At 43.8% G+C, this 9,648-nt stretch overlaps 1 protein-coding gene across 2 annotated transcripts; it reads right to left on the minus strand.

Moving 5' to 3' along the window:
- Positions 1 to 1,692: 1,692 nt before the first annotated feature.
- LOC139545086 (chondroitin sulfate N-acetylgalactosaminyltransferase 1-like) lies at positions 1,693 to 9,160 on the minus strand. Of its 2 annotated transcripts, XM_071352483.1 has the most exons (10): positions 9,050 to 9,160; positions 6,762 to 7,354; positions 6,540 to 6,640; positions 6,197 to 6,369; positions 5,728 to 5,944; positions 4,010 to 4,111; positions 3,126 to 3,307; positions 2,915 to 3,009; positions 2,726 to 2,807; positions 1,693 to 2,630 (listed from the first exon to the last, which is right to left on the minus strand). In XM_071352483.1, exons 2-10 carry the CDS (start codon positions 7,143 to 7,145, stop codon positions 2,338 to 2,340), a joined length of 1,629 nt encoding a protein of 542 aa, XP_071208584.1. In that variant the 5' UTR covers positions 7,146 to 7,354; positions 9,050 to 9,160; the 3' UTR covers positions 1,693 to 2,337. The 2 variants fall into 2 exon arrangements, with proteins under 2 accessions (XP_071208584.1, XP_071208585.1); XM_071352484.1 differs by lacking the exon at positions 9,050 to 9,160 and having other exon boundaries at positions 2,300 to 2,527; positions 6,762 to 7,292.
- Positions 9,161 to 9,648: the final 488 nt, after the last annotated feature.

A 9,648-nucleotide genomic window follows, 5' to 3' on the forward strand; every position in this document is an offset into this window, starting at 1 on the left:
AATACTAAGTGTATGTTATGTTGTACACTGTTAGTAGCCCATGTGCCTCACCCTAATAATTTCCCCTATTTTCCATTAATTTTGCCTACGGTTCTGATTTGGTGGTGCACATGTAGCCTATAGCCTGTTTTAGAGAAATGTAATCATTGAATATTGTAAGAGCTTTCATTGTCTGCTTATAAACTCGGCAAAAAAATAAATGTCCTCTCACTGTCAACTGCGTTTATTTTCAGCAAACTTAACATGTGTAAATATTTGTATGAACATAACAAGATTCAACTGAGCCATAAACTGAACAAGTTCCACAGACATGTGACTAACATAAATTGAATAATGTGTCCCTGAACAAAGGGGGGGGGGGGGGTCAAAATCAAAAGTAACAGTCAGTATCTGGTGTGGCCACCAGCTGCATTAAGTACTGCAGTGCATCCATCTCCTCCTCATGGACTGCACCAGATTTGCCAGTTCTTGCTGTGAAATGTTACCCCACTCTTCCACCAAGGCACCTGCAAGTTCCCGGACATTTCTGGGGGGAATAGCCCTAGCCCTCACCCTCCGATCCAACAGGTCCCAGATGTGCTCAATGGGATTGAGATCCGGGCTCTTCGCTGGCCATAGCAGAACACTGACATTCCTGTCTAGCAGGAAATCACGCACAGAACGAGCAGTATGGCTGGTGGCATTGTCATGCTGGAGGGTTATGTCAGGATGAGCATGCAGGAAGGATACCACATGAGGGAGGAGGATGTCTTCCCTTTAACTCACAGCGTTGAGATTGCCTGCAATGACAACAAGCTCAGTCCGATGATGCTGTGACACACCGCCCCAGACCACGACGGACCCTCCACCTCCAAATCAATCCCGCTCCAGAGTATAGGCTTCGGTGTATCGCTCATTCCTTCGACGATAAACGTAAATTTTACCATCACACCTGGTGAGACAAAACCGCGACTCGTCAGTGAAGAGCACTTTTTGCCAGTCCTGTCTGGTCCAGCGACGGTGGGTTTGTGCCCATAGGCGACGTTGTTGCCGGTGATGTCTGGTGAGGACCTGCCTTGGGCTCCTGAGTGGCGCAGTGGTCTAAGACACTGCATCCCAGTGCAAGAGGCGTCACTGCAGTACCCGGTTCGAATCCAGGCTGCATCACATCTGGCCGTGATTGGGAGTTCCATAGGGCAGCACACAATATGTCTGGGGTAGGCCGTCATTGTGAATAAGAATTTGTTCTTAACTGACCTAGTTAAATAAAGGTTAAATTAAAAATAAAAATAAAATTACAACAGGCCTACAAGCCATCAGTCCAGCCTACTGAGGACAGTCTGAGCACAGATGGAGGGATTGTGCGTTCCTAGTGTAACTCGAGCAGTTGTTGTTGCCATCCTGTACCTGTCCCGCAGGTGTGATGTACTGATCCTGTGCAGGTGTTGTTACACATGGTCTGCCACTGCGAGGGCGATCAGCTGTCCGTCCTGTCTCCCTGTAGCACTGTCTTAGGCCTCTCTCTCTCTCTCTCTCTCTGTGTCTCTCTCTCTCTCACACAGATAGAGAGGAAGGAAGGAAGTGAGAGAGAAATGGTTTAGAAATATTGACTCTCCCAATGTTGCAATGCAAGACCAGAAAGAACACAAATATTGACGTACATGCAATTGCTCATCTACTCCCAAATCATGTAAAACGCTATGATAGTGCATGCAATCAGCATTCTTTTAATTAGGCTTCTTGATCCTTCTATCCAGGTAATGGGCTCCAAGTCAGTTGGTTGGTTGAGGCATTATGATCTTGTATTATTCTAATAAATATTCAGATACAGTTATAAATACAGAGTGTTATACAAAAACATTCTTCCCTTCATTTATACAAACATATTATTTTCATTGAGTCCATAGCAAGTTGACAGTCTCAATACAACAAAGTGTGTAAGGTTCTTCTGCCCTCCCTGCTTTCACCCAGTGAGCACAAGAAGTTGAAAGACATCTTTGCAACGTCTTTTCAACCAAATGCTCACAGGACAGACTCATCAGATCATTAGGCCATCATACGTCAGCAAAATGGCAATGACGACATACAATGAGTGCATGACATCACATCAATGTTTTATTCAATAACATTTTAATCTTGTCATGACAAAGTTTATGTCTCATCCCTCTACACACCCTCCCCAGTCCTTAAGTTGAGTCTGATGAGATCATTGTTTTCTCAACAAAACCTCTCCAGAGGTTCTGATTTCCTCACCCTGACCACAGGTCCAGGGTAAGATATAGTTCAACCTCCTAATGGTTAAGGCTAGGATAATGGGTAGGGTATTCTGATCTTAGATCTGTGGTTATGGGGCAACCTCTACCTCAAGTGACTTGAGTCGTTCAGTAGTTTCTGCCTCTCCAGGTGCTCCTGGATCTCCTGTGTGAAGAACAGCTCCCCCAGGTGGCCGTGAGAGGCCTCGCTCATGGCCTTCGTCTGCATACACATCTTATACTTGTCTGGCTGGAGCTCGTCCGCGCATTGCTTCTCATGCCACAAGTGGAAGAGGCTACGGGAGGGAGAGCGAATCACCATCAGCTTGCTGTGCAGGTACTTTCTGTATAGGTGAACATCCTCCAAACCCCAGCCTTTGGTGTTCTGGTCAAACCCACCTGTGCAGATCAGAGATATAAATTGACAAAATCAATCAATCAAATTAACAATCAGTCAGTCATTCAATCAATGAAGAAACATATCGTTTAATTACCTATGTTGATGAAATCAGACCTATACTGGCAAGTCATGCCAAACCCAAAATCTCTCCAGAATCCAGCATCCTTCATTATCACCTGTTGCAGAAAGACACAAAGTAAAAGTATCATAAAAAAAACACAATGTAATGTATAAAACCTTTTTCCTATTTCCACACACAGGTGCAACGGCAAGAAAGACCCACCAGTTGTTGTTGAATAGAAGGGAAGGGACTCTGGTTATTGTCGATAAGAGATGGATTGTACTGACTGAAGAGAACTGGGTAGAACACTTTCTTACCTAAAGTTTGAAAAACAAAGACATGCATCTTCCATTAAAACTTCCACTTCCATTGACAGACAGACACACTGACACACCGACAGATTGATAGATAGTTAGTAGCTCCTGCTCCTCACCAGGCTCTGCATTGAGTCTGCAGGAAGTGAGGAAGTCTAGGGTAAAGTGGATGTCGACGTCGCAGAAGAAGAGCAGCACGTTGTGGCTCCGCCTCCAGGCCCGCGCACCCACCTCTAAGCCCCGCCCACGAGAGAATTCCTCGTTCAGTTGGATCAGCGTGAAGTTCCGGAACTGGGTTTCTCTGGGGGAGGGAAAGTTTTGCTGAGGTCATCTAAATCAGTGTTTAATGAGAAACGGTCATCAGTCCAACTGGAGGTCCTCAAGCCTTAGGTCAAATCTAAACAAACACAGTTGTGGCTAGAAACAGGGTTTCATCATTTGAGTGGGTCATAAGAAAATTTGGAAATTTGGAGTGATCAAATCAAAATATGGGTGGTTTAACTTAAACACACTTCCACATATTCACATACAATAAGCTCTATCTGTGGTCAAACAACTGCTGCCCTTTTCATTCCAGTCCTGTTGGTTATCCTGTATATGTATGGATCTGTATATGTATGGATCTGCTACAATCAGGAGATTACTCAAATTTCTCTCCTTACAGTCTCCTAGCTCTGCAGAATTCCCCTGGCTCCTAATGCTTGAAAGGATGTGCTGATTAAAGAACATTAACCGTTACTGTACATCTCATTGGAGTTATATCTACACTATCTGCTATCCACCAACGACCGCAATGCAGCACAGACTCATCCCTAATTAGAAATTCCAGAGGAGCAACAATGCATTCATTAGAAGGCAATATGCTGTTGGACAGTACACTGTGGAGCTGAAACTTGAGATTAAGATTTTCAGACCTTTGAGCCCTGTTTGATGGAGTAAGCTTGCTGTTGTTTTGAACTTGTTATTACTTACAAATATGGTATAGCTGAGAAGAGTTTATTACCTGGATGTCTGATCCATGATGGCTTTGACCTCGTCAATCTGGTCCCTGCCAAAGTAGACCACAGTGAGGTGGGTCTTCCCTTCCTGCTGGATGCACACCTTTCTGAAACAGCAAGATAGCAGTTACAAGCTGACCACACCGCTCGCGTCGCGTGCGCGAGCGTTGCAAAATAAATGTAGAAATCCATGTTATTCAATTATTGCACCCACACTGCTCGCACGCGCCAACAAGCATCTGCGTTGCCAAGGGCTAAAATAGAAATCAGTTATATTTCTGATGCAGATCGTGCTGCAAGTCCTGCCTCTCCCATCTCCTCATTGGTTTGTAGAAGCAGGTACCCACGTGCCATCTCCTCACTGGTTTTACCCACGTGGGTGACTGAAAGATGAACGAGGTCAGTGGTGGTAATGCACCTAATGAAAGTTGCCAATCGCAATATAAAGTCAAGAGAAGAAAAAGCCTGGAAGGAAGAGAGATGACTAGAAACGATTCGGTTGACCGTTTTATGTGTGGATTAATTTTCGGAGTAGAGGACCTTGGACATTTCAGGTAAAATAACAACTCAATGTTTATATCACAGGACAGATTAGCTAGCAACAGCAAGCTAGCTAAATAGGACAAATTAGCTAGCAAGTGCAAGCTAGCTAGCTAAATTTCCATAAATGTTTAATGCTTTTCGACCTGTCCCCAAATTAATGTAATTGGTTCAGAGTTTGTTTTGATATTTTAACCTGCGTGTCGTGATCGCGTTTGGTGTGGGAGGACAAAATACATTTATGCATGATGGCGCACGACGGCGCACGCGTGCAGTCGGTTTGGGTTCCGTGTTATAGTCTCCATAGACCACAGGTGTCAAAGTCATTCCACGGGGAGCCGAGTGTCTGTGGGTTTTCGACTCCTCCCTTATACTTGATTGATGAATTAAGGTCACTAATTAGTAAGGAATTCCCCTCAGCTGGTTGTCTAGGTTTTAATTGAAAGGAAAACCCCAAAACCTGCAGACACTAGGCTCTCCATGGAATGAGTTTGACACCCCTGCCCTAAACAGATGGGCTGCCTCCTACAATGTTACCCATGTTCCAGCATACATACAGTACCAGTCAAAAGTTTGGACACACCTACTCATTCAAGGGTTTTTCTTTATTTTTACTATTCTCTACATTGTAGAATAATAGTGAAGACATTAAAACGATTTAATAACACATATGGAATCATGTAGTAACCAAAAAAGTGTTAAACCAATAAAAACACATGATATATTTGAGATTCTTCAAAGTAGCCACCCTTTGCCTTGATGACAGCTTTGCACACTCTTGGCATTGTCTAAACCAGGTAGTCACTTGGAACGCATTTCAATTAGCAGGTGTGCTTTGTTAAAAGTTAATTTGTGGAATTTATTTCGTTAATGCGTTTGAGCCAATCAGTTGTGTTCTGACAACGTAGGGATCGTATACAGAAGATAGCCCTATTTGGCAAAATACCAAGTCCATATTATAGCAAGAACATCTCAAATAAGCAAAGAGAAACGACAGTCCATCATTACTTTAAGACATGAAGGTCAGTCAATACGGAACGTTTCAAGAACTTGATGGTCATAAACACCTGACATTACAATTGTTGATGCTGGGAGAAAAACTCTGTATATACAACGTAAATGGTTATCTTTACTTCCAAAACCGCCTGAGATTGTGGGCCATGTCGTTTCTTTTTGTTCCAACCTGAAGTTGTTGATGAACTGTCTGAATGTGTCAGCCCTCCTGGACAGTGGTACTATGATGTTGATGAGCATGTGGCGTGTGTCCACCCTCTCATTCTTCACCCTGACCACCGGGCCGAAGGGTCTGAAGAACACCAGGTGTCTGAAGTCCTGCGGCCCCTCGCCCTTAAACATCAGCTCATACACTGTTCCCTTGTCACGCTCTGTACGGGTCAGCCCTGTTAGGGATGGACGGACGGACGGACAGACAGACAGACATACAGACAGACGGACGGACAGGTGGACAACAGACAAACATCAGCAAGTACAAATCATTTAACCAATCGCAAATTGTCTTCATGGCCCTCTGGAGATCTGAGAGGATTTCATACTTGTAAGCAATTTGTTGAAAAATTCCACCTTTTTCATATTAAAATTCCACCTAGACAATAGGAGGGCAAAGTACACTTGTCTGGGCCCAACACGCTCACCCTCTATGAAGTCCGATGGTGAATATGAGCGTCGGCGGTGCTCCCCGTGTCTCCGTGGTCCGTTGAGGACCTGCAGGGCTATCTCTAGCGTGCCTGTCAGCTCGTCTCTCCGGTCCTTCCTCACAGGCCTCTCCTCTGGATGACGGGTCAGCCCCATCTCGAGCTGGTACACCCTGGAAAATAACCATTCTGAGTAGCACTGCATTTATACTGTACCTCAACATGGCAACGTGCTTATGGTTATGAGTATGGTCAAGATGGTCAGGTAATGTGGTTAGTGTAAATCTCAGGGGCTAATTATAAGGCCTTTGAAATAAATAAGGTCAAAGGTCACTTGACTGACCTGTGCAGGGTGAAGCTTTCGAAGGGAATCACAGCGTACTCACTGGGCAACTTCTCACCAGACTGGACCTCAGCCCGGCTCAATTGGGCTTTGAAGAACTCCTGCCGGAAGAGTTGACATACTGATTGATAAAGATGCACACACACACACACACACATGCACATGCACACACTCACGCAAAAACACACACACACACACACAGACACACACACACACACTCACCTGGAGGTCGGTGTGTGTCTGGGGCCTATGCAGGCCCTCCAGCCCCATAGGTAGAATCCCTTTGGCCCTGGCCTTTTCCAGAGATTCCTGCAGCTGCTGGGTCCTCATCTGGAGAGCCTCTTTGAGCTGGGCTATCTGCTTACTGAGACTGTTAATATAGTGCCTGTGTGTGTCCTCGCTCTCCTGCAGTAGCGCCAGGTAACCCTCTTTACTGGTGGCTCCTCCAGCCCAGACCTGGGCCTGTTCATGGCTGTAGCTGATGGGGGGTTTGCAGGCCAGCAGGTAGAGTAGAGACAGGCAGCAGCACACCACTAGTGCTATGACCCCAACACGGACCACCAGAGCTAACAGCCACCTCCGGAGCATTGTGGATTCAGAGCACATTAGCGTTTACACAGCACATCTCTGGAGCATGGTAGGGGATTTCAGCTTATAGAGGTCATCCTTCCCGTTGTCTTCACTGTCCACACTCATCTCTCAAGTCACCCATGAGAGAATGGTCTTAATGTCCCATGACACTCATTCCACCAATAGATGAAGTCCATCACAGCATATTCATGCCATATTAAAGGTTAAAGGGCATTCTTCCTTGCCTGAAATGGAAAACAAATGTATTAAGATTCTAATAGTAAATTCCAGCTTTAACAAACACACTGTAGTAAAACCTGAGTCCTGATTACAGAATCAGGCTATGGGACCGTACATATCCAAGCAAAAGTCAGGCTCCTGTTAGGCTCCTACATTCAGTAGGACAGCTGTATGACTGACAATGTGTGGACTGTGGATGAATGACATACTGTTCCAAATGAAAGAAGCAGATTATTATATTTACGTTACAGTATCAGAAAAGAAGATGATTCGATGTAGAGCAGTGGTTGGCAAAAGGCAACTGCCCACAAGTGTTTTTTTTGGGCCGAACGTTTTTAGTAAAAAATAATAATATATATTTTGGGGTGGTGGGGCATTATAGTTCTTCCAAAAAAGACTGTAAAATCACCAGGAATTCAGCTAAAAATGTGTATAATTTAGGAAATCTGATCCCAACTATTCACACAAATTAAAAAGAGGCAGATGTGATCGTGTCACACTCGTGTGTGTGTGCGTGTGTGTGTCGGACTGTACTAATATAAGACATACAGAGAAACACCTGAGCTTACATACTCTTGCAGAACCACAGCGCTGTAGAAGAAAATGCAGGACACAAACCTCTCTCTATATCTGTGTGTATGTGTGTAGGTGTGTTTTGTTAGTCAACGTTAACTCACAGCACAGTTAGCCCTTTATAGACCAGGTAGAGGTTGAACTCATGAAAGAGCTGCTTATGTTTCCAGGTCCACTCAAACTGTCAGAGAGGATACACATAGCCTGCAGTACACACCCGTGTGTGTGTGTTTCTCAGAAAGGATACAGACAGCCTACAGATGTAGAATCTTAATTTGATCACCCTGTTGCAGGATACATTTAAAAAGTGTATTGCATTTGAGGTTTAAAAAGGCTTCTGAAGTTTGTAATATCCACTTTGAAATTTCAGACTTGATTTTTCCTTACGAAAAATATGTCAACCCCTACAAAAATTTCCATTAATTTCCTGTTGCTCTAGGATTATTTTCCTGCTGTAGAAAACTGGCTCAAATTAAGATCCTAGATCCAGTCCATACTATAGGATATTATACAGCCTGCTAATGTGTATGTGTGTGTACATGTGTGTGTGTGTCAGTTTTTGTCAGAAATGTGTAAAAACTATGTTATTTTTATACAGATACTCTGTAGTGCACTGCATTTCAGATTTATATTTTACTCCAGTTATTATGCTTATGCTAGCAATCTTGTCGAACTGAGCTCTGCAATGAGACATTGAGCCATCATTATAACAAATTCTAAATGAAGTGACATGGACTTTGGTCATGTTGCAGAACAGCTACCAGAGAGTTGAAATTACATACTTTTAATGAAGATACAGATCTTTATCCGATGAAGGGATCTTCACTGAAATACCATATCTACGCACGTATAAGTAAACTGATACTGAGATTTATATTTAACTAACATATCTCTCTCTCTGAATCACAGTTTGACATTAACTTTCTGATTTTACTCAGAGAAACAGACAAACAAGTCTGCAATCCACATGCCCTCAATAACTAAACACTTCTTATTCAATATAAAACAATGTATACTTTACTCACCAACTGCTCTCCATCTCTCGGCATGCAACATAGCAGAGATAAGACAGAACCAACATGATTTAATAATTGCTATGCATTTCTTTTAAGAGTTAGCAAACTTACTGCACAGAGCTCTGCGCTTCCTTCATATTAGCCCACGACAGAGCTCTCTCTCTCTTTCTCTCTCTCCCCCTTCCTCTTACTCTGTCTCTCTCTCATTAGGACGCCTGAGAGCGAGAGAGAAAGAGAGCAAGAGAGAGAGAAAGAGAGAGCGAAAAAGAGAGAGGGGGTACACAGAGAGAGCTGAAATGGCCCTCTTTGGCTGAGCTCACTGCTGCTGAGTACACCCTCTGTCTCAGCCTTCCTCTTCCTCCCCCACTACTCCCTCTCCTCCCTCATTCTCACCATGAGAGCAGTGTTTGTTAGTGTGGGGTTGTATCAGTAGTATGAAGTAACTTCCTTTCCTACCCAGTTCGTTCACCTATTAGTGGTACTAAAGGAAATTATATTAGGAAAGGAGATAAGGAGATAGGACTATAAAGACTATTGGAACACAACCTGAGTTCCAGTCTCAAACTCCAAATCCTCTTCTTGAAATCCCCCCTTTTAAAAGTTTCAGTCTCTTTGACAGTGAAGTCAAACTAGTAGTACGAGTGGGAACTGGCTTTAGAAGCTTTATGATGATTTGACACATGCACACTATCCTAATTTCTTACTAGATC

The sequence above is a fragment of the Salvelinus alpinus genome, chromosome 19 (genome assembly GCF_045679555.1).
Source record: "Salvelinus alpinus chromosome 19, SLU_Salpinus.1, whole genome shotgun sequence".
NCBI lineage: Eukaryota > Metazoa > Chordata > Actinopteri > Salmoniformes > Salmonidae > Salvelinus > Salvelinus alpinus.